The 25,916-nt window shown below is 43.3% G+C and overlaps 1 protein-coding gene across 1 annotated transcript in view; it reads right to left on the reverse strand.

Moving 5' to 3' along the window:
* The window catches only part of Arid5b (AT-rich interaction domain 5B), a 175,670-nt gene that overhangs the window by 79,585 nt on the left and 70,169 nt on the right, over nt 1–25,916 (reverse strand). Inside the window, 1 exon segment of the mRNA XM_038342229.1 lies at nt 7,640–7,870. Within this exon segment, the coding sequence (XP_038198157.1) occupies nt 7,640–7,870 (231 nt within the window).

Below are 25,916 nucleotides of genomic sequence, written 5' to 3' on the forward strand. Positions count from 1 at the left end.
GGCTCTAAAGAAATCCTGTGGGTGTTTTTTTTTTTTTTTATCGTGACTCTGGTGTGTGGCTGTGGTTGTGTTGGGTGATATAAGAGGCAAAAAGTTCTAGTAACAATAGAGTTTGGTAGTGTTTGTTCATGGTCAGAGCCATTTGGGGAGGCCTGCTCCTGGGAGGTGTGGTCCCTAACTATCTTACAACTTGTCATTCCCTTCAATGGGAGCAATTTGAGACCCAGGGAATTCTGTCTCGATTGTTCGCCAGGACCAGAACCGTGCTTGGCCCCACAATAATGGTGGCAATCACGAGAGGTGTGGCATAGACACTGACTGAGCGGATGGGCTCCTCCTGTCCGTCACTCACAGAAGCTTTAATCTAAGAGTCTCTAAAAGGTCTCAGATATAAGAGAGGGACTTAAGTCAATCTCTTTCCCCTGGCAGGACACAGAAAGTACTTCAGAGGGCATCTCCATGTAGCAGGAAGGTTTCTGTTGCTGTCACTTGCTTGCTTTAAGATTTATTTATTGGGGTGCACTGGGGAAGTGGTTAAAAGCACATTTCAGAGGACCTGACCTCAGTTCCCATGTCAGGGAGAGACCAAAGTTGGCCCCTGAAAACACCCAGTGCACAGGCATGTACCCACACACAGACCCAAACTATATGCATGATTAAAAGTAAGATCAATTTTTTTAAAAAAAAATTTAAATTTTTAATGTTTTATGTAGATATGCTTTGTTTATATGTATTTAGTTGTACTCCATGCATGCCCGAAAAGGGCATTGGGTCCCCCTGGAACAGATAAGCTGCCATCTGGGTGCAGGGAACTGAACCTGGATCCTCTGCAAAGGCAGCTCTTAACCACTGCGCCATCTCACCAGTCCCCTCAAGAAGAATTTTAAACAGAGCAAAGATACTGAATCTCATTTTAATAGCCTTACTTTTTACTAAGATATTTGCCCATTATTTTTCAATAGTTGGTTCTTTCATAGGGTGTGTGTGTGTGTGTGTTGTGTGTGTGTGTGTGTGTGTGTGTGTGTAATTAACAAGGTATCGTGTTTCCTAAGCTGGCTTCAAAACTGCTACACAGCCAAGGACGATCTTGGACTCCTACTCCGCAAGCCTCTACCTTCCAAGTGCTGGAATGAGAGGGATGCATCACCACTCCCCGACTATGGGCCGCTGGAGACTGAACCCAGAGTTCCACAAAAGCTAGTCGAGTACACTACCAACCGAGCTGCATCCCAAATGATTTTTTTTTTTAATTAAAAATAAATCTGGTTAGCCGGGCGGTGGTGGCACACGCCTTTAATCCCAGCACTCGGGAGGCAGAGGCAGGCGGATCTCTGAGTTCGAGGCCAGCCTGGTCTACAAGAGCTAGTTCCAGGACAGGCTCTAGAAACTACAGGGAAACCCTGTCTCGAAAAACCAAAAAAAAAAAAAAAAAAAAAAGTGTCTTTTCAAGTGCTCCCAAAAGCAAAAAAAAAAAAAAAAAAAAAAAAAGCACTAATCCTTAGACTGTGACTCTATAGCAGAAACATACAATTTCTTTCCCTAAATCCCTAAGTGAGCTGGGATCCAGAATCCCAGTGCCTCTGACCAAGGTGGTTTGCTCTCAAGCCCATCTTCCACTCACAGCTGCAGAGGTAGAACCCATGTGTTACTCGTTACGTGGAACACATCACACATCTGTTCCACCTCTACCCACAGACTTCCGTGGGTTTGGCTCGCCGTGTTATATCAGAACTTAAATACTCTAAGCAAGAGCGACTTGCTTAGACTCTCCTCGAGGGACAAACAGACTCTAGGAAACATCCAGGGGCACCATGAGATGTCTGATGGCCGAGATCTTCCGCACAAACAGTAACATGCCTGCAGCCCATGGCTCTTTTCCCTACTCACTTCCAGTTAAAGACAAAGAACCATTTCATCTTCCTTCGGGAGACTGGTGGCCACCAAAGGCAGTGAAATCCCAAATGTGGACGGGGGGGGGGGGGGGCCAGGAGCAGAGACATTTGATCATCAGGATCCGCTGTGACCATGAAAGCCACTTTGGCAAGGAAAACAACAACAACAACAACAACAACAATTTACTCGCAAATTTCCATGATCCTTGATACAACTACTGCCTTTCCTTCATTTCCAGCCAAGCACGTGATCTTCAGAGGGGAGGAGGCAGCATCCAGCTCTCTCCTTTATGCTTTATTAATGATTTTTGCATGTTTTGAATTTCCTTTCGTTAGAGGCTCAAGGTCTCGTCCCTTCTCTGCTCTGGCTTTCCCCTTTGCTTTTGCTTCTCTTGTCTATTACGTCGTCGTTTCAGCTAACAGGAAATGGGGAAGGGCAAAGTTCAATGCAGACTCAGAAGAGCGGCTTTCAAACACACTGTGATGCGTGGACGACTTTACGCACCCATTCAGGCTCTGGTTAAACCCCCAGTTCGCCTAAGGATGGGGTTCCCTTAGGATTCAACAAACACCATGATTTCCTATGAATACACACTAAGACCTAAGTCTCCAATAGAAACACGTTGATTTTCACACGTATGAAGTGTTGACAAACCAAATTCAACAGAGGCACACACAGTGGAGCAGAATACGGTCCTCGTTCCAACATGCTTATCTCTTATCAAGGTATTTATCTATTGTTTTTCAACAATCCATTCTTTCCTGGTATGTGTGTGTGTGTGTGTGTGTGTGTGGTGTGTGTGAAGTGACCTGAGAAGATGGCTGTGTTTGGCTGATTTTACAGATGGAACCAGTAAGGGAGTAAGGGGCCTCATGGCATCTGCCTTAGAGAATCAGATGATTGAGCCCAGGTTTGCACCTGACCCCTTTGCATGTGACTTTAGCACTCTGACTGACTGCATCTTGCACTCTTTTTCTACACCCTATCCCTAGTGGAGTGCGTGTCTTAGTATATAAACAGCCAGGCTCTTCTTCCTGTACACCAGAGCTCATGGTGTCTACTCAAGGGTCAAATGCCTGATGACAGCCCATCTCATCTCGTTGCTTTGCATGTGGTTGACCAAAGTCAAGCTCCACTCTGCCCCGTTCTCTCGTCAACAAACACACAAACATCCCAATTGCCAAGAAAAACCTTAAAAGCGTGACTTCTGCTTCCTATGCCTCTGCAATTCAACAATACACACACACACACACACACACACACACACACACACACACACACTGAACCACATCTAAAGACATGTAATCCTACCTACTTTTAAATACTTACTGTTTATGTAAATGAGGCTACATTTGCCCTTCTCTGATGGGAGCCAGTACCTTGGAGTTAGCCATTTCTCTGCGGCATCCCGTGTGCCTCTGTTTGAATTTAGTTTGTCAACACTCCACACAAGTGAAATCAATTGGCATGATATTACTGTAAACACCGTGCCTTAAGCAGTGGACCTTTTATTGTTCTAACTGCAAAGAACAGACAAACTGTTTACTGGTGTGGTTTTCTTCTCCAGCGCACATAATATGAATGCCAGAGTGCATTTTATAAAGCAGAAATCATTACATAACCAGGTAAGAGAAGGAAGTGGAGCTGTTGGGAAAATGTCTGTGTTGGGAGGATTGCTACAGGACAGTGGGAGCAGGAACCACTTTTGTGGCCGAGGATTTTATGAAGAAAAACAAAATGTCATTCACGTCACGCTTCCTTCATTGTTATTAAAATTTCATTTCCTAATTGCATGTGCCATACAATGAATTTTCATAATGCTTCAATGGGGAGTCCAATGTGTTAGTTAAAAAAAAATCGTCAATTATCTCGTGCTAAGAAAGCACATTGCCAGCAGAGCCGTGTGACTGACAAGAGAGAAGAATATGGGCAGGATGTGGGGGCCGCAGCTCTTCAATCAGTTACCATTAATATGATTCAATTTCTACTCAAGTCATAGGTTTAGACATTACACAGCACTGTAAGCAAGGAAGGGGCTTGCATAACACAGCGAGGAAAGCAGATGGCATGTTATCAAAACCCTTCAAGCCTAAAATAACCTTCCCAAGGAAGGAGGATAGTTAATTAAAACCAGGATATATTTACTCGATTCCGAATATCTCAATGTAAATAAAAAATCAAAATGACACTACTGTAATGTTGGATTAAATGATGAAATTTCATCTATTTTATTTTTCCTTAATAGTTTCTAATCAAACTTTTCATTAAGCGGCTTCATAAAAATTCCACAGAGAATTTATTTATAGGGACCGGTTGTAGATTTAAAAGGTTTACTTTTATTGTTCAATTAAAGCTGTTATTCGGTGGACAGCATGAGACCAGCGAGGAGGGGGCAAAGCTGCCTGGCAGTGGAGAAGGCTGTGCCCCAAAGCGAAGGTTCACTTCAGAGATGTATTTTGGTTACACATGCATAAGCCATGTTAGTGAGCCAGAGAAAAGGTGGGCTCATCTCAGTCCAAAAGAGCTCATTTTTGCTTCAAAGTCACTGTCTGGCTTCTTTCCAGCCTGGCTACCAGCTCCCATATTCATATCTTCTTATGACACACCCTAAGGTTGACTAGGAACACAACTTAAGAGAGCAATGGTAGACCCCAGCCAAGAGAGACTTGATGATTGGATTGTCAACAATCTACATATTTTTTTTTCTAACAGGTTTCTAAAGTGTGGACCTCTATCTTTTTAAACCAGACCAAGAAAAGGCTAGGGAGATGGCTCAGTTGGCAGACACACACTGCAATGCAGTATCCAGAATAGTAGCCTATGCTTGTAAGCCCAGTCCTGGGGAGGTAGAGACAGGACAATCCCTGGAGCTTGCCTCCTAGCTAGCCTAACCTACCGGGGAACATTCCATACCAATGAGAGACCCTGTCTCAAACAAAAAGGTGGCGGGAGTTTCAGAAATGACGCCCAAGTTTGTCTGCTGGCTTCTACGTGTGCACACGTACCCCTACATACAAGCATGCAGCCACACACAGAAGAAAAAAAATACCAAAGACCGAGTTCTGATGCTATTGCAAGGCTTTCCTTGACCTTTCACCCCAAGCATTCAGTCCTACCCCAAACCACTGCTGAATTCCTACCCCAGTTGTTTCCCGTGACAGCCATCATTGATTTTCTTTGTAACACCATTAGGCTTCCAGGTGTGTTAATCCTGTCTTCCCTATTTAGATTCTTAATCCTCAAAACAAACAAGGACCATATTTTCTTTCTTTTTTTTTTCTGTACCCCTTCTGTAGCTCATACCATAGAAGAAAAGCAATGTATCAGTTCGTTAATAAACCAAATATCATCGCTCATACAAAATGAGTCACTGCCCTTTGGAGAAGAAAGAAGGAGGGATTTTATGGCCATTTTGGAATAATTCAAATAATTGATGGAGTTGTCAAATACTGTAAATTCTTTGCCATCCGCTCCACAATTCATCCACCCTGTGGTGTGGCTAATAAAGTCTGATTTTTATAGCCGAGGCATACTGTTACTTGAATTATATTTGACCAATCACTGAAGTCACTGAATGAGTGGCACAGAATAGATGCAGCATAGACAGGGCATCTGTGAGCCCCCTGGCACTCTGGGTGACCTGACAGAGGCGCTTCAGTCTCAGGAACGTTTGTTCAACGCTAGTCGCTAATTAAATTGATGCTGTATCAACTGTTAGTTGGTTGGAGAATCCCGATCCTACGTTTTTAACAAGTGCTTTAAACATGTCAATTTCACATATGACCAGTTGGGAGGGTTAAAGAGTCGCCATCTGGAAACTTAGATGCTCACCTAAGTATGTGGGGGCCACATATGGGAAAAGTGCTCAAATGGAGTCAAGACGAGCAGCATGGCTTACGTGTGAGCAGGGGCTACTGCCAGATGAGTAAACCCTCTGAGGGCCAAACTAAGCACTGACGATGATCTAGCTCATGACTGAACTCGCCTGCTGGAAGCTCACTAAAGAGCCTTTATTTATTCCAAGAGAAATTGTCTCCTTCCAGAGGCTGGAGAAGAAAGGCAGAATTAAAAGTGAGGTATGCCAAAAAAAAGTTCAGGAGCTCATTCACGGAGATGCTCATGTTTGCACGGCCATTTAAAATTCCTTCAGGGATGCTCCAACAACCACTGGTCATTGTTGGGTAGGAACTTCTATTTTCCAACTCTAGACAGAATGGCTTTGAAACTCAGTGACTAATAATTCATAAATTAGCCAAAAAGGTTAAAACATTTTTTTCATTATGTTACATTGTTAAAGACTAACTTTGAATACTTTTAAGTAGGGAAAACATTCTCTCCGCTTTATTCAGTGTTAGGACTTTAGAGACTTTTTGATCAGCTGGTAGGGCACAGGGCTTGGCAGCAAGGAGTGTGGGTGACTTTTTTTTCCTCTCAAATAATGAAGAGGGAGGATCTGTAAATGCTCATCTGAGAGAAAAGGGTATTTGATAATTGTATTGGATACACTGATCTACTTTAATGAAAAAGCTATTTGACTACGAAAAATATGACACTATAGACTTCTGTGTAGAGCGAAAATCTAACGCACACACAGACCACGTGACACGCCCTCACCACTCGCACATAGTCACTACCTTTGGGCTCCGGTGAGCTTAGATCTTCCCACTTCTCCATTTTGGCCTCCTCAGGCCACCAGATCCCATCCCTTCACCCTCGATCCTCTGCAGTTCACGCATCCTTTGTAGCGGCCTAAGAGTTCCCGAAGGCACACACTGTCAAATTGGAGAGGCTATGGTAGACTTGCAAAACCATGGAGAGGTATCTTAGAGCTAATTGGGACAATGTGGATTTGAATATTCTGCAAATGAGGCATCCTTGGGGACAATGTAAGTCAACAGGATCAGGGAGGGCACTGGCTTGAAGGAAGTCTATGTATGCGTGCATGTCTCAACCTCTTTTCCTCCTTGGCTCTCCTGATGAACAGGGTACCATCATATCATCTATGAAGGTGATTCCAAGAGAAGCAAAGAGTATCCATGCCTCTGTATGCATAGGAACACCCAATCGATGGAGAGCCATGGGCATGATGCAATATCTTCAGCCAATGGACACTGAAGGCAAGATAGATGAAGAGAATGTCTTAGCTTGCCTTCACTGGCAGTGCACAATGCAAGGTCTCCAAAGATCAGATATAGCGTCTGACAGGCCCTTTGCCGCGAAGACACGTGACAAGTTAGCTAGGCCAGGATTGGACATGTGAGTGAGAATTTAAAGGACAGGGCACATCTACACTTCATGTATGTATGCATGTATGTATGTATGTATGTATGTGCGTACCTATCTATCTAACATTCCATCGATCTTTCATCTCTACCTTATAGTATTGAGCAGTTGTAATTTATGCCTTCTTGTAGCACCTTAGGAAATTAGAAAATTTAAACACCAATATTTAAATAACCTAAGCCGTCTAAGGAAGAACATGAAAGCGTCCAATCTCAAAGTCTACCTTCGAGACCCACCAAGCCCCTCCCAGTTATATATTGAACAGCGAACACAAGACAATCATCTTTCACCCGTGGTGAACTGAACGGTCACTACCAGGAACGTGAGGACACTTTGTGCTGCAATAACATGGGGTCTGGGTGGAGTAAGGTGGCGAAGGCAAGCCCTGCCTCCCGGCACCACCGCTCATGCATGGCGTGAACTGAAAAACGAGTATCAAGTAGAGTAAAAAACAAACACTCACCGAACTCATCACATATACTCTCGTTCTCTATGAGAGTAGGATGATCAAAGGTATCCCGGCAGTACAGGATCTGGGGGTTTCTGCTGACCATTGCGATGCCCCCCAGGGCTAATGCAAACTGGTCCGTGAGGATGGATGATGGCTTATCCTGGATCCGCTTAAGCATGGACCGGTACCGGCAGTACTGAGGGTAGCTGAGCACAATCACATTGCTTTCTTCCTCATCTTCCCCTAGACAGAAAAGAAAACAGGTCCATTACCCTCTTCCCACCAACAAAGAGAGCTGCCACAGCCGCAACTTAATTTCAATGGTCACTTGTGTGTTGGGATAGAGATGTCTTCTTCAGCAAAGAGCTCGTCTTTACCATGGTCTGGCAATGCCAGAATCTTCCAGAATCCCCCTCCCCAGCCAGCTCCCCATCCTCAAAGCCTGAGGCCATCCTGAGTATAACCATTTTGTGGCCCCATGGGCATACATATTATGCGATGCTTCAGTTTTTTGAGGGCAGTCAAACTAAAAACCTCCTCCCAGAGATTTCAATGTATTTCTTTTTGTCATCGGTGTTGCCATGATAGGGAAACGTTGATGAGGTTTTTTTTTTTTTTTTAACAATTATTACACATACATTTTGTATGTGTGCGCACACACATGTGCTTGGGGTTGACAAAAATGTTTGGATCCTAGAGAAGGATCCATAGATCTAAGGAGCATTGCCACCTGTTCTGGGGCTCAATAAATATTCTGTATTCTCTTTATGGGCCCAGAGAAAGGCTGTACTTCCCACCCTTAGTCCAGGAGGCCCTGGACTTGTTTTTGGCCAATGAAATGTGACAGAAGTAGTATCTGCTTTAGAGCCAGGGTGCCATGGACCACTGTGTCCCTTTGTCTTTGTTCTTGCCATCTGTAACATTCAGACAACAGACCCTCTGCCAGTCTGGGTCTTGGAGTTAAAACAACATGGAGCAGAGACCCTGGCTGATCCAAAATGGATGCAAACAGCAGAAATGATAGAAAAAGTTGTTTCTAAGGACACAGTTCGGGGGATCACTTGTTAGGACGGCATGGTTTACCCAACTTGATTGATACCACTTTCTTCTCCACCTCCCCTCACATCCGTACCCCCCATCTTTTAATGTTTCTCATATCCACCTGGTAACTGGCACATCCCAGAGAATCATGCTGACAGGCTCCCCCAAACATCCTCGAGAGACAGTCCCAACAGGACCATCTTAACTCAGATCCTTTCAGAAAATGCCGCAAATCTTCCTCTTAAATGCTCATGATGCCTAGTGCTAGCCCACTATGTTTTGGGAATAGTTGCATAACCCAGATTCATCACAGAGAAATCCTTCGTTCGTTTCAAGCTCGAGAAATGGCAAGCAACCCCTTTGGTAGTCTGTTACCTGCAGCCATGCCAAGCTGAACTTGGGTTTCCTGACCCACACCATCAGCATGCTGCTCAGCCGTTCCCAGACTTGTCATTTGTACGTCCAATGGGAAAACACGTGCTATTTGGAGCCCTTACTGTACTGCAGAGAACTGCGTGAAACAGTTGTTAAGGATACTGACTTTATTGTGGCCATCTGGTAACCAGTGGGAGATGAATTGGGATAGAATGTAACTATGGAACGGAACCAGGACTGGGGCAAGGTGCGCACGTGACCTTTGCAGCTAGGAGGCTGGCTAGCAGCTGTATCTCTAATTACATTCACTTAGCTCTTCAGGCTGGAGGCTCCTCCGCAGGCAGAGGTGCTCAGCTGCTTCTAGCATGATGTCTTCAAAGACCTTACCCTTCTCAGACTCCTGCCTGGTTTGTGGGCAGCTGCTTTAGCAGCTAGCACACTTAGAAGGCAGTGTGTTGACACGGAAGAGAAGTCTACCAATGAAAACTAGCCCCGAGATGCAGACAGGTGGGCCAGGACAGCACATCGTGATTCCTACAGTAGACTAAGACGCTGAGTTCAAACTCCACATTTATAGATTCATTTGTTACTGATAAACTAAAGCCTGGGAAATTATAATGGAAGTACTCACCAAATACTGCCAGAAGCCCACAATATCTTTGTGCTATGCCAAGGAGTGGCCTCCGTGCACCATTGGTACCAAACCTGATTTATATCTTTACACCTTATTTGTTAGATGTGAATTCGAGAGAAAACAACCAGAAACTGCCAGAGCTCACTCGACTGGGCATGTGCAGCCCCCCTTCCACTTTTCTGGACAGACAACCCTGTGTAAATACCTTATGATCCCTCAGTCTAGTCTGGTAGGGAGTGCCTTTGGTTTTCCGTGAAGACAAGAAACTCATACCAGTTTGAGAAGTATGGAAGACACTGTGCTTTCCAGGGGAAGGAAGCTGAAGAAACAGTTGCTTCTGAGTTGGTGTCTTGGGAGATGCCTCTTGGGTGGAGAGTCCACTTCCCTGCTGTTCTATCCCTCAGTCTCCCGGTTTTCTTTGAGTACTTTTTCTGTTGTTTGTTTTTCAAGAAAGGGTTTCTCTTTTGTGCGTGTCTAGCCCCAACTGTCCTGGAAATCACACTCTAGACCAGATTGGCCTTTATCTCACAGAGATCTGCCTGCCTCTGCCTCCCAGGTGCTGGGGCTAAAGGCATGCGCCACCACCACCCAACTCTTTGAGTAATTTTTCATGATTCGCTGTTTGGGATAGAGTTATCTTTCTGGCAAGCTTCAATGTCTAAACATGGCCTCCCCTTTGTTTTCTGGATCTCATCCTAGCCCCCAACACCTATTCTGCCCCCTCACAGTTTTTGACTTCTCATAATTATTGAAAGAGCACAAGCATGTCCACAAGGAAAGGTGTCCTAAGGACGCCCACTGTATCTGGGAACAACATTGATCAGGGGTGTCCTTGAACTGCTGTCCAAGATCTCATGGGGTGCCTGAAAAGGGTTGGACTCAGGGTGCCATCCAAAATGATTGGCTCAGGTTCTCCTAGATTGGTAAACAAGAGTTTATTTTATATTTGCAACAAACACTCGGCCTAGTTTTTGCACTCTGCACTTCCAAGGAAGTAATTCTGACTCTGAATTTCTTTTTTGCATAGTCTTAAGTGACTTACTTAAAGTTTTAAAATACGTGTGTTAAAGCACAGTTGTAGTATACATAATACTTAAATGATTTATACTTATATGCTATATATGTATTTATGACTTATACATAATATATGCTGTGTACTTAAAATGTACATTATGCATGTATACCTTACTATACTATAATATAGTACATTGTGTATGACATATGTTGTTAAATTATATGGTACCAACATACAAGTGCACATATATTAACATAAAGTCATCATATATATATACATATACACATAAATATATACGAGTCAGATATGTGTGTTTATTGTGTTTATTTTTATTTCTCTTCTCCAATCTACTAGTGCTTAGAATAAAATCCAGGGCTAAGTTCATCTGCTTCTGCTTCTTTTTTTGTGGTTGTTGGTAGGTATCATAGAAGATACCAAATTAAAAAAAAAACTAACAGAGACAAGATTTTCATCAAAACCACAAAGGACCAGGCACAGTTGGTGTGCTCAAGAACAGAGAGAGCTTTAATGCTATTTCTAGTACAGAGAGTGAAATATTACAATTTAGGAAAATTTTTAAATAATGAAACTTATTGCTCCTCATGAAGACCCTATAAACAATGTTGCAATTTGTGACTATTCCCCAATATAGTGGTGACAAAACTGGACTTGTTACCAAAGTGACTAGGCATGGGTCTCCGTGACATAGGAAGTGGCAGGAGAAGACTCTAAACCGACTTTTAATCTTTTGACTCTTGCTTGACTAACTCTGCAGTATGTCAAAATGCTTCAGATTATTACTAGTAACTAATTTATAGTGTTAATGAAGACGGTAAGCTTTGGCCAGGTAAAACCTGAGACTCCACCCACCTATGAGCCAGAATTATTCTACTCTGCTTAATAATTCCACTGGGTTAATAATCCAAGGGTATGACTTGAGGGCCTGTAATGCTCACTGTAAACACTGAAATTATGGTGACTTTTACGTAACCACTTCCTACCCAATGAGATGGAAGAAGCCTGAATCTTACATCTGCCTGCCTACTAGTCTGGCTCCCCCATTCCCTCATTAAAGTCTTTCTACACCAGGAGGCCAAAGGCACAGCTGGGGTCTGGTCTAATGTGGCAACCTTTGGTGAAGCCAAAACAAAAATTATGCTAAACTCCATTGCTTATGGACAGAACCACCCATTTGGACCAGAATTTTGGCATTGTTTGGATGCGGACAAATTTCCAACTTTGGAAGTAGACATTCCCAGAGGAACTGCTTTTCATATTTATAAAGCCATAGAAAGTCCAGGAGACCCTCAGATCCTTATAGAAGTTAATAAAGGCAGCCAGGTAGGAAAGAGGAGGCAGCGTGGAAAGAAGACACACGAAGACTGTATTAACGAGTCTTGCAGATCTTGAGTCCTATGATCCCTTAACGGCTTCCTAAGCCTATACATTAAATCAGCTTCCTTCTGACACAGCCATAAGAATATTAAACTGTTCAGCGGCTGGGCTGGCGCACTTGATTTTGCAACAGTACAATGAGAAACAAATAAAAGCAAACAGTCCCTTCAAGAATTCTTACGGAGATCCTGCAGCTAACCCATTCCCCCTTTCTCCTTTCTTTTGCTCATAAATACTCTGATACATGAAGCAAGGGCCAGCAGTAAATGGTCTGCAGTTTCCCTGTTTCTGTTTCACAAGAGGTCTAGCAGATAAATCTGAGAATGAACAAAGAATGGATAAATCGCACATTTGTTTAGCAAAAGACAAACAGAGCGTTCCCGGAACAATGATTTTCTTTCAACCACACCCACATCAGAAAAGAAACTAAGGAACTAGCCCTACAGAGTACTTTTTCTAGAACACCCTAGTTTCTTGAGTTGTATATACTTTTTATTTGATTTCAGTCAGTTGAAAATGATCAGCAAAAAAAAAAAAATTGCTGGTACTCAAGACTGATATTGTAAACAACAGTCATGATAGTCTCTTAAAACGTCATCCCACTTCCTTAGTCCCCCCCTCCCCACCAAGAAAAATGCGAATGTGCTTATTTTTAAATGAAATATTCAAAGGGAATAAGAAACCCAGAATGACTAAACCTTGTTTCAACTTCAACAAAGAGAACTTTGCCTATTAAAAGTTAATACCTAAAGTACACGGCTTGTAATGCTCCACCGAAATGGCTCTAATCCCCTGCTTATATCCTAATTACACGTTTTGTTAACCTCTCTCCGTGTCAATTTTTTCACTTATTTTTTATATTTTTCAAAGTCCAAAATACAATTCCACAGAGAAACTGTAATTATAATCTGAGACTCCACCCTGACTTGTCAAACAGTAACTGTACACCAAGGCTCTCATGGAGTGGGGTGGGGGGGGCGAGGGTGGGGGGGTGGTGGTGGGAGGGTGGGGGTGGGGCAAGCATTCATTCTGCCAGTTGCTCAAATTGTCTTTGTATAAAGAGATGCGTGAAATGGCAAGCACAATAAATTACCGGAGCGTTGACTCTCAAATATCCATAATGCTGTTTTTTTTTTTTTTTTTTTTTTTTTTTTTCAAATAGTTAATGGTGGCCAAATGTGCAGGAGGTTGAAAACGTCTATTCTGGAGGAGAAATTTGCTTTCATCTCTTACACAACGTTACAGAAGCATAATTTCATCCTCCTGGCAGGGTTGGGGGTCTGTTTGGGAAACATTACACACTATATGTTTACCAGAAAAAAAAAAAAGTCACCATCACCTACTTCTAACATCAGTAAACCTGAAAAACAAAAACAAAACAAAACAAAACCTTCATAAAATCCTTCACACCAGGATTTTACAGAGCTTGGTGGAGAAAAATATGCGTGTCCTTTCCTGTAGCTAATTACCTCAGCTGAAAATTCTGCCAAATATTTCGCCCTTTCGTTCTCTTAATCGTATTAGGGCAAATGCGTCTGGATGCCAACAGAAACAAACATTTAAAGATTTTTTTTCACTTAAGAGACTCCAAATCTGCATGGAGGCTGCGTTTGAAACACAATGTCCCCCACACCAACAGACAACCCACAATTTCCTCTCTTCTTCCCCTCCCCAAGCCACTGATGAATTTGCTGGCGTTATAAAGCCGACTGTCTACTTTTGAAACAATGTAAGCAAAAATCCCGTCAGTAGGAAGGGCTTGCCCGGGGATCTAGGCCACCTTCTGTCACCTCCCACATCAGGCATTGCTTCCTCAAACCTTTATACTTTTTCGCCTGCTCCTAGCAACCAGCTGAAAGCCCAGCCTCAACTTTATGTACCTGGCAAGCTTCCAGCTCTTTCTGCTCCTGACAATTACACCGTTCCCATTTAATTGCTGTTCTGTTGTGACACAGAATATCTGTCATAATTAGGCATTTCCTATCTTCTGTCCATTCATCTTTGATTATTATTGAAAATGATTTTTAAAAAAAAAATTTTCAGAAAACCCCAGCACAAAAATTCTACAGATAAGAGTAGCTACAGCTGTTACTATCATTACCAACATTGTAACATGCGGGGTGGGGGGAGCGGGGGGGGGGGGGGAGAATATAATTTCTCGGAAGGTAATTTTCCTTTCAGTGTTAAGTGCTCTTATTCATCTTACAGTTACTCAATGACTTCCTGTTCTAATTACAAGGCATTATACAGAAAAGACATTTGTAAAAGGGAAAAATGCAGGCAGGGTATGTGACTAAATGGCCCAAATTGGTTGCACTGTTTAAAATTCCAAAGTCGTTCATCAACTTTATCAATTCCTGGTTGTGGTTGTGTGTCAACGTGTGCTGCCCTTGCTGTAGTCCCAAATCTCTCCCGAGGCCTCAGAGTTAGCTCTGGTAGTTTAGACACATCAAAAAGAGAAAACACATTCGCAATGAAACCGAGGCTGAGAGAGAAAGATGATTGGGGTTTTTTAATGCCCCCCCCCCCGCCCCCATCAAAGCTGTTTTACTGGAGGCAGGCCAGGACATGTAGTGGAAAATATTAATAACAAAAACAAATTAAATGCCTGATTAAAAGGAGCGAGAGCAAGATGCTATCAGGAATAGAAATGAAAAGGCCCCAAACTATTTCGTGAAAACACGGTGTGACGTCAATGGGACATCAGGATTGTACTGTTGTGGTTATTTTGAGAATGGCTGGTACTGTAAAGTCAGCCACTCTGCCCTTAGCCGTTTTCTAATTCTCCACACAGTGAGTGAGTGGGGGCAGCCTGAGATTGCTAAGACAGAAAACAGACCTGCCCCCACAGAACTGGCAATAAAAAGATAATGTACTTTTAACATAACAGAACAAGGAGATTGGCTTTATTAACTAAGAAAACGACTTTAAATGGTCCCTAGCTTGCCATTTGTTTTGATAAATGGAAAAACAGATCTTCCTAGGGTAGGCAACAAAAACATGACTGGAAAACTTAAAAAGAGAGAGCGAAAAAAGGAGGGGAAAAAAGGCAAAAGAACACGTGGGGGTAAATACATCTGTATATGGTCGCAAATGGAAACAAAGGCCATTTTAACTGCACAACCCAGGGTTTTAGCCAGCTGTATCCAAAGACATAGCTTAAACAGACACACAAACATAAAATTATGCATCGCTGAGTGAATATCAGCTTTTACCCTTGACATTGCTTCAGCTCTCAAGAAAGAAAACAACACGAAGCTAAATTCAAACCAAATGCAGACATCACTTTAAGTAGCAAATGAACCCACTGGGGAGCCAGCCAGCTCCACCTCCTTGGTCCTCCCAAAAGGCCACTGAACAACAAGCCACATTCAGGAGCCTCTTTGAATTTCATCTTGAGAATTTTGCATCTCATTTACATATGTCTCATCTCAGCCAAATCTAAATGTCATACAAGACAGGGATTATACAATAAGTACACGCACTGGGCGATCACATGCATTGACTGGGTTCTAAGCCCCTGTGAGGTGTGACCCTAGGGGCCTGCGTGACCTGCCTCCAATCTGGCCCACTTCAAACAGGTTAGCTTTGAATAAAAAGGTTTTTTTTTTTAATCTTAATTTATGTGTCTGTATGCGTATTTGCACCTGTGTCTAGATACCTGCAGAGGCCAGAAGAGGACATTGGATTTCCTGGAGCTGAAGTTATAGGCAGCTGTGAGCTGTCCAATATGGCTGCTGGGAACCTAGCTAGGGTCTTTCTTATCGAAGAAAAACAAGTGCTCTTAACTGCTGAGCCCTCTCTTTAGCCCCCAAACAGGTTGACCTTTAACCTACTGCAAGTCATTCATTCTTAGTATAAGAATAGTATAAGTATCTGAAGAAGAAAATAGAAAGAGCCAATGGGGCACATCAGGTTCCAAGTTCTGGGCATAGAGACATAATTTGTCCCAGTCCAAAATAACGCTGGCAGCTTTTTTTTTTCTTTCAGAGTTTAATTTATGCATCTATTTATTTACTAGTGACCCCGGTAAAGATGTCCTCTCAGACTTGAACTTAGTTAAAGTCGGCTCTCTCTTGATTTACCAAGAGTTTCTACCGCTAAGACCCAATCCACCCTGCGGTTATCATGACCAAGTTCTTATAGAGGAAGAAACAGAACTATTGTTAGGTGAACCAGTCTCCAAATTGAAGACAAAGTCTGCTACCTTTTCCCTCCCCTCACACCACATACACCTCCTCTGGGGACCACCAACCCAGTGCTTGCGTTCCCCGTTAGGTCTTCCATCTGTCACTGCGAGGATCGCGATTCTGTGAGAGGGTCAGTTGTGGAGACCCTCAACGTTGAGACGCTCTCATGAACAAACCGAAGCAAGGTGCAGCCGGGACAGATCAGTAGCCGCTATCGACATCTGGGTGAAAGTTTCTCAGGGATTCACGCTTCGATTTTCCCTCCAGGATACATGTAGCAGCGTTGCCAGCAGGTCAGGTGGGTTTTGGGTTTTGGGTTACCTGGATACTAAAGTGAGTACTTGTTCGATTTCCCCCAGCAATTAAGGGTGGTTCTGATCTCTCTACTTGGTTTTTTTTTTGTCTTTTTAGAGCTATATGAATGGATATAAAGCAGTGTTTCAGTCTTGTTAGTACAAAAAAAACCCCAATAATTAACATAGGAGCATTGAGGCTGTGAAATTCCCTACCACATTTTTCTTCCAACTGTATATTTCATCTGTATTTTAAAATATCCATATTTTTAAATACAGATAATATAGATATCTGTCTAAAATCTGACATGTAAGTATCTATATATAAATTACATGTATATAGATTATATGTATGTAATATTATTTATGTGATCTGTTATATATGCATATAACATAATATAAATATATACATTACACATGTATATGTATGTACACATATATGTCTGAATGCATGTATCTATTTATTTCTATGTATACACCTGTCTGTCAAGACACCACTCATCTTGAAAATAAAGAAAGAAGTTGTTGGGAGGACTTGCATTCCCAGATTTGAAAACTTAGTACAGCGTTATTGTATGGAGAGAACATGGGGGCTGTGGAGATGAGCTAGACACTAATAGCACTTTCTGTGCAAGTGAAAGAACCTGACATTGGAGTCTCCAGCACCACGCAAAAGCCAGTCATGACCACGCGGGCCTATAAAGTCGGTATCTGTAAACCTGTCTAAACAGGTGGGTCCTACCGGCCAGCCTAACTGAAATGGCAAGTTTCAGGATCACTGAGAGATGCCCCTTCAAGAAATAAAAGAGGGGACAGTAGAAAAAAAAAAAAACACTCCAAGTCCTGCTGTGGCCTTTGCATATGCATGCTTGGATGCATGCTTCCACATCCATGTGTGCACGCACAAACCCACACTCACATGTATACACACACGCGAGAGAGAGAGAGAGAGAGAGAGAGAGAGAGAGAATACGTGAATGTGGTGCTGGTATCTCGATGGAAATATGCATTAATGAAAAGGGACAGGGAGCCCGGAAGGAACATTCATACCCATGGTCAACTGGGTTTTTTGTTTTTGTTTTTAACTGAATGAGGAAGGTATCCCCTCTGAGAACAACAGTGAGAAAACGAGATACACTCTGGCAAAAGAAAGTCATGATACGGCTAGTTCACTCTAGGCTCGCATGGTAACTAAAACTGGACCAACCGCTGCAATCTAAGAGCTGGAACTCCTAAGTTATTACAAGAATGCAGATGGAAACATTTCTATGACTCTGGGTTGCTCACAATTTTGTCAGCGCAGCAGCTGAAATAGATGAAAGGTTAGGTGAAATCCAAACCCTTTTTTTGCAATGCAGACACTATTACGCAGTGGGAAGACAGATGTGGGGTGGGATAAAACACCTACAGATTTTATGCACACACATAAACATGCACGCATACATACATCTCTACATACATACATATGTGTATGAGAGAGTCATAGCCAAAATGCACGAAGTCCTCAAAATCAATATCAAAAAAGACAAAAAAAAATACCCATTTATTTTGAAATACAAAAGGAAGTTAATTGATGTTTTATTACAGAATATATACAAATGGAACAAGGAAAAAAAATGGTCAATGTCATTATTAGTCTCTAGGGAGTGAGAGGAAAAACCATAGGGAGCAATTCCTTCACACTCATTAGGATGGCTACTGTACACAACAACAAAAATATCAAGTGTTAGTGAGCTTGTAAAAAACCGAGACCCTCATGCATTAGTGGTAAGAATGTCAAATAGTGGCTGGGCGGTGGTGACACATGCCTTTAACCCTAGTACTCGGGAGCAGATCTCTGTGAGTTTCAAGGCCAGTCTGGTCTATAAGAGCTAGTTGTTCCAGGATAGACTCTCAAGCTACAGAGAAACCCTGCCTTGAGAAACCAAAATAATAATAATAATAATAAACAAAAAAACAAAACCAGCCAAACAAAAACATCATTATATAGGCAGTGAAACTGGACAACAGACTGTTGTCAAGCCATAAAAGGAAGGATGCGATATCTAGTCAATATGAATAAACTTTGATTATTTCATGCTAAGCAAAATAAATCTAAAGGGCAGATATCACACGCGAATTCCCAGGTCAGAAAGCAGACCAGAAGTTGCCAGGCCCTGCGTGGAGCTGGAGGTGCGACGGTATGAATGAAGGGCCATTGCTTAGCAGTTCAGAGCTTTGGATGGGATGAAGGGGGTTCCATCAACAGAGAGTAGCAATCATTGCATAATATCACAGGTGCATGTAACAGCTCTAGAGAAAAGGACTAGAATGGCCAGTTTCATATTATGCATATTTTACATGATGAAGAAAGGATGTTGGTGGCCAGCGAGAGTTCTATTTTCCATGTGGATAGACTCTTAGTTGTTTTGTACATGTGTGTGTGTGGCGGTGGGGAGATATGTCTCTCCAATTAGTTACTGAAATATAAACTCCTGGGGCTGCGGGGAGGCTCACAATCAGTGTCCTGATTCCTCACTACAGACCTTTGGGAGCCTTAACAAATTCAATTAACTGGCCGACAGTTTGAGATAAACATATGACCCTTCCATCAGAGTATAAGCAGTAACGTGGCAGTTCACGCTAGGCTGGGGATCAACAGCTCATCCTAAAGAGCCATAGGAACGGGAGGAAAGCTGTCTGTGCCTGGCAGACCCATTCAGAGGAAGGCTTGTGAATTTAGGCAGTTATTTCCTCTCCCTTTCTCTCTGTGTCTCTCTCTGTGTGTCCCCACTTGAGATTTTTGAATCTCACCCTCAAACTTCTAAGCCAGGTCCACTTTCTGCACTGACTTCTGGGAGCTCTTCTGCTAAGGAAAAGCCAGGATTGTGGTTGTACGGGTTCTTTCATCTTATCACAGGCTCCCGTGATACAGGGAAGGGAGGGCAAAGTTCTCTTTCTTGCCCCAGTGACTCATCTAAAATGAGTGTTTGAGCTGGTGAATTCCTACCCGGAGGGTACCAGGGTTTCTGAGAGGAACCCACAGAGGTCTAGGGCAGCTGCTGGGCCCCTGTCACTCCTCAGTTCATCTCCCTAACGAGCCAGCATCCTCCTAGGATGAGGATATAGTCAAATCACAGCGCCGCTTCTAAGAGCTTGCTGTCTAGGTATGTCTAGGCGCCTCAAGCCACAGACTTCTGATTTTTGGATTCCTGTGTATGTTTCTCTTAAGCAGAAAGTACAGCAGAGCTTAGAGCACTGCAGGCCGGTGTTAGGATGCCGTAAATCAGGAAAGGCAGAACGGTAAAGGTTAATGATGCTGATCACTTCAAATGTAGCTCGAACATTCTGCAAGCCTAGTAATGTTTTTGATGTAAATTGGATAAACTGATGGATAAAAATGTTACAGGATTTATTTGGGAATGATTGTGCTTTATTAATACATCTTAAAATCTTATCACATCGCAGGTAATGTTTATACTAATTATAGTTAACTGCCGTCTTACTTCATCTTCTATCGTTTTAATGTTCTCAACATGTGCAGCAATGTTTTATATGACCACTTGAAATTGGGCAAAGGAATATACAGACTTTTGAAAGAAGTTCTTTAGTATAGCCCCGCTCAACCTTGAGTCAAGTGTGTAATTAACATGAAAGAGATAAGGACGAGACAGACAAAACAAATTTTATTTCATCTAGTTAAAAGTACCAAAAAATATTACTTCAACAGGAGATGAAGACAGGAGGATTCATGCTAGAACTTAAGCTTCTCATACTAAGTTTCTGAAATCCCATACATATATATATATTTGCAGCATCTTTGGATTTAGGCAAGTCAAGTCTCAAGGGTTTAATAATAGTGGCTGCCATATTGGACAGAAAAACTTAAGAGTCTTAAGAGAAGAAATTTGAGGACTATCGTGTTAGACAACCTGGCCGTGAAGGGGAACCCAGGAAAAACAGAGCTGTCTTGGGAACAAGGCACAGTCCCAAGATGCCTTTGGGTTATAGAGTCCAAGAAAGCAAGGGATTCAGAGGCATGCCTGGGAGAAGAGACTAGGAGGAGGTGGCAAAATCAAGAGGGGTGTCTGCTACCCAAAAGCCAAGAGATAGCAATATTGTTGCTCTTTTAATAGCCCCTTCCTCGCTGCCTTTGGCTGCCTCTAAACCAGCAATTCTCAATCTGTGGGTCGCGACCCCATATCGGTCACATGCCAGATATTTATGATTCATAACAGTAGCAAAGTTAGAGTTATGAAGTGGCAACGAAAATAATTTTATGATTGGGGGTTACCACAACATAAAGGACCGTACTAGAGGGTCGCACGCAGTATTAAGAAGGGTGAGAGCCACCACTATAAACAATGTGACAATATTACTTATTTGTTTGTTTATCTCTCATTTGCTTATTTATAAAGCTTCTGCCATCCGATCCTCCAGAGCCGTCTGCTATACGTTTTCCTCACTCCTCTGGGATGAGTTACAAGCATAGCTGGCGTCACTTCCACAAAACCACCTACTGTTTCCGGTCATGATTTGGGAAGAACACCAGCCAGTCAGAATGGACATCTTTCCGTCTCTTTCTCGAGTATTCAGTACTGAAATTAGTTTATCATCTGAAGGAGATACTTGCAAAATGTACTGGAAAACGAAACCGTGACTCAATCTTCTGGTGAGGCGGCCGTGTGACACACACCGCACCTTTAATACGTTCTCTCAGGACTCTGTGCAAGAAAGTCCCTGAGAGCTGATGACAGAGAGGGCGCTACCTTTTACTTTCTCCCGGGCACAGTGTTAGTTCCAAACAAGGTGAAGTCAGAAGGGAGGTGGCTCTGGTTCACTTAAAGTCCCTATAACATCCCCATCCTTAGACCCTCATTTCTAATGTCTTCTAGGCTCCCAGTATCCAATATCCAAACCTACTTTACTCACAGAGAAGCAGTCAACGAACAGTTGATGCCTACAGATGAAGTCCAGTTACAACGCTGTGGCTTCACCCCCACAGTTCCCCTGGATGACTGTTGTGGGCGTATCTCAGATATTTCAGTGAGATGACTGACATCGGCAAGGCTGGCAAACTGCGAGCCAAACCCAGCCCCTGGTTTGTTTTTATGGATAAAGTTTTATTGCAACACAGCCACACACATTTGTTTAGTATGTCTGCGTTCACTTTCGCATTCCAACAGCACAGTTGTGTAGTTACAGAGTTGAGCCGTCGTGACAGACATCTCGCGACCCATAAATCTAAAATATTCACCAGCTGGCTGTGCGTATGCTCACGCTAGGTTCTATTATTACTTCCAGAAATGTGGGATTGGGACCACTGGTGCCAGCTTGATTCCAAAGATACCGCAGTGACCTTGTCAACACGTGACCATATCGATTTGTTCACGGTGGGCTCTCCTTTCCACATTAAGGGATCTAGAGGGTGGGATCTAGAGCTTTGGTGTATCTGAACCTACAGCCCGCTAGAAACAAGAGCAATCCACGAGAAAGGACTAGGGCGATAGCTCCTCTGACAAAAGACTCACAAGACTAAGTCCCCGAGCTCAAGACCCAGAATTCATGAGAAAACCAAAACCAAAACCAGGCATGGTGGTGCAGACTTGTAATCCCGAGGCTAAGGAAGCAGTGGCAAGACGAGGAGCTTCCTGGACCTGCGGCTCTTTTTCTAGAATATACTCCAGGAAGTTGTCAGCAAGGGCTCCCTTTCTGAGATGGAGAAAACGGCATCCATAAGACAAGACGTATCAAGCATCACACTTCCATAGAGACCTCGATGGAGGGGAGAAACCACGGAAGGAAAAGCAGACAGATCCCATAGGGAACTAAGAACAAGGCCTTATGCAGGCTTCAGTCCTTTGGGCCATGAACTTTGCTTGGTTCCTACTCAACAGGGTTGGATTCTGTTTGACTACAGACATACACCAGTAAACATGGCAGCTCCCACTCAGGGAGCTGTCCACCTTACGTCCCACTGGCAGAGAAGAGGACAGTGAGCGTGCCAAAGTGATGAATGGCTTCAAGAGGGACTACAGAGCCCCACGATGAAGGATTGGGATGCCACACAAGGAGGAGGACCTGAGTTTAATCCCTTGTACCCACATACAAATGGAGGGCACGATGGTGCCTGCTTGTCATCCCAGTTCTGGGAAGGCAGAGACGGGAAGATCCCTGGGGGCACACTGGCCAGCCAGCCTGCCTAACCAATAAACTCCAGGCCAATAGGAAACTCTGCCTCAGAGATAATATTCCTGAGAATGACACCTGAAGTTGTCCTCTGGCCTCTATGTGCATCATGCATGTGTATTCACATATGCACACACACAAACATATGTATAAAAATAAGACACTTAATAACATGAGCAGGCTCACGCAGGACTTAACTAGGACATAGCAACCGCATTGCCAGCAATCTGAATCTTTCTTTCCCATATTTTCTTCAGGCCTCTGCCTTGCCATATCTTCAGCAAGGCGAGATTTCACACTTGGTGCCTGCAGGCCACCGAGGTCCCTTCTAATGATGAAGGATAGTACTTATATATTTTGCCTCAACTGAAATTCAAACCCAGCCTAATATTCCCCCCTCAGGTGGGACATGAGAGCAGAGCACCTAGATAATAAATGTTATCATTGGCAATGCCGGGCCTCTTGGATACTTTCAGGCTAAGTGCTATTCGTAAGGCACAATTTAACAGCTCTGTTTAGCAACTCCTCACAATCGAGATGATTTTAACAGTCTCCGAACCCAGCCTGGATACACCAAAGTATGCTTAAATACCAGCAAATACTTACCATATAAAATGCTATTTGTGGCTCTCTTCTCCCTAAAGAAAAAAAAATCACAACCCCCAACCCCACACTGAAGTTCCTTAGTCTATCTACCTGGGAGAAGAATGGAAGAAGGGAAATTAGCAATATTCTTTCCACATTCTTTTAATTGATAGTTAATCTTTCAGATCCCTTTTTAGTCTAAGCCCAGTGGGTCATTCCCCACACCCTTTTCTTGCTCCAGTAACAAACACTAAAACTTTGAGGACTTTCAGAAACAACGGTTCCAGGAACTCAGGGAGGCACCCATGTGAGCGGGATTGGGAGAAGCCTAGATAAATGGTCTTAGGTCTCCAGGAAGGAAGTTTCTTCCACCTTGCAAGACATCCAATTATTCAATGCCGTCTTTGCTCTTTCCACTAAATGGAATAAGTATCACATTGCCTCAGCTGCTTCTTCCTTGCTGCAAGCACGCTTCCAAATCTTAGCCCTTTGTCTTGGTGTTCTATTTCTGTGAAGAGACACCATGACCACGGCAACCCTTATAAAGGAAAACATTTCACTGGGGGTGGCTTGCTTGCAGTTTAGAGACTCTGTCCATTATCATCACGGTGGCGTGCAGGTGGACATGGAGCGGGCTATATCTTGATCAGAAGGCAACAGGCAATGGTCTGTGATACTGAGTGAGGCTTAAGCAAAAATATACCTCAAAACCCGCCGCCACAGTGATACACTTCCTTCAACAAGGCCACACCCACTTCAACAAGGGCACATCTCCCAACAGTGCCACTCCTTATGAGCTTATGGGGGCCAATTACATTCAAACTACCACATCCTCACTGTAAGGAGAAGAAAGGCTACTACCACTTCGAGTAGCTCCCCCAGGTACCCTATAACCTTTCTGTAACAAAGTGCTCGAGATAGTGTCCTCAGTCACAAACTAGAGGGAGAGACCTCCCATAACCTGCCCACCCCCCACATGCTATCTGGAGTTAGAACGTTCTCTGGTAAGTACCTGGAGTTACTGTACCATGGGCAACTATGACCATAGTCTCACCTATAAAAACCAAGCTGATCCTCATGTCTTCTTCACTCATCAATTCTTTAAAACCATTTTTTAAAATTCAGAACATACAAATATAGCTGCAAATGATAGAACAATAACCCTCAGATCCTGGATGTTCTTTTCAGAATTGAGGCGAGAATTGGTTGGCCTGCTTGGTCTAAGGTTTCTGCCTCTCTCAGAAAACTTCAGAAAATCAAATGATGTGCTTATCATCGCTTTAACAACATGGTTTGCTTAGTACAGACATGAAACCATCCCACCTATGTGGAGCTCTGGGACACACCAAAGCACACGGCAAGGATGAGAGATTGTGTGAAAACCGGTTGAAGGTAGCCCCCAAACTCCAGCTGTGACAGGATGTCTTCCAGCACATGGGGAAGTGAGAACGATAGCATTTTGTCGAAGGTGTCTCATTATATTGATTTAAATGAGATTTCTAAAACCCACAAAAAAAGAAAAACGGAGTAAAATACCATTTGTTTTAAACAAGACGATAAAAAGACAGGGAGTGAAAGCCTTCGGAAATTCCAGTCAGTGAAGGGCAGATCCTCGACAGCTGCGGACATCTGACAGAAGGAAAATGGAGTTCAGTGATACTCCAGTCAGGTGTCTCGCTTTTGCCTAACATATCTTCATACATCAAACACCCGATAAAGGACAGGTGTTAAGAGACCTGGGTAGCAGGATGCACGTTGCTGGCATTGAGATCTTCAACTTGACAAACCTGTTCCATCTCCGACAATGTTCAAGCGCAACAGACTCAGAACCATTTCCTAAAATCTCCCACACCTCACCAGGGAAGATACGGCTCTGTTTGCAAGAGTGCCAACCATGCTTCTCCTGGTGTTTATGGCAGTCACTGCAATGCTTGACACCAAACCTACAGAGACGATGACAACCAAACCCCAGGCTCCTAGCCAGAATGTTCAGTTACTGAGCACAGTTCTGCCAGAAAATGATGCCTCTTGTTGAACATATGCTATAAACAGGCAAGCACTGAGCCTTCAGTTGGGTATCTAACACAGTGGCAACTGGGAGAGGGTTGTGTCTGCTGCTCCCAACTCATGCATGAGAAAACTGAGGTTCAGAGAGAGATTAAGCAGTTTGTTTAAGGTAGCTTTACTCCGGAACCTGGGACCATCTGATCCCAAAGACCACTAACACAGCTACCCCTCACAGGGCTAACCAGGCAAACCTGTGACCCAAAGAGAAAAGACAAAAGGCAGCACGGAATGGAGCTGTTTGCTGGGATAGGAGATGCGTACAGAAAGAGGAACTTCTTAGCAGAGTGATGGCCTTTGGAATCCTAGGATCATACAAAATAGAGGTCAGGAGTCATCAGCCTGATTCGCCTTCTGGTTCTGAATCAGGGATTAAAAAGAAAGAAAGTTCCCACCTCGGAGAATGCAGGAGGCTGCACATTCTGGTTTTGCAATTAATTCCTTAGCTAAGTGAAAGCAGGTACTTACTGAGCTCACCAAATACTTGTGACTTTAAGAGAGGCTGCTGGAAGCAGGAAGTCCCATGAAT

Source organism: Arvicola amphibius, chromosome 9 (assembly GCF_903992535.2).
Source record: "Arvicola amphibius chromosome 9, mArvAmp1.2, whole genome shotgun sequence".
NCBI classification, from domain to species: Eukaryota; Metazoa; Chordata; class Mammalia; order Rodentia; family Cricetidae; genus Arvicola; species Arvicola amphibius.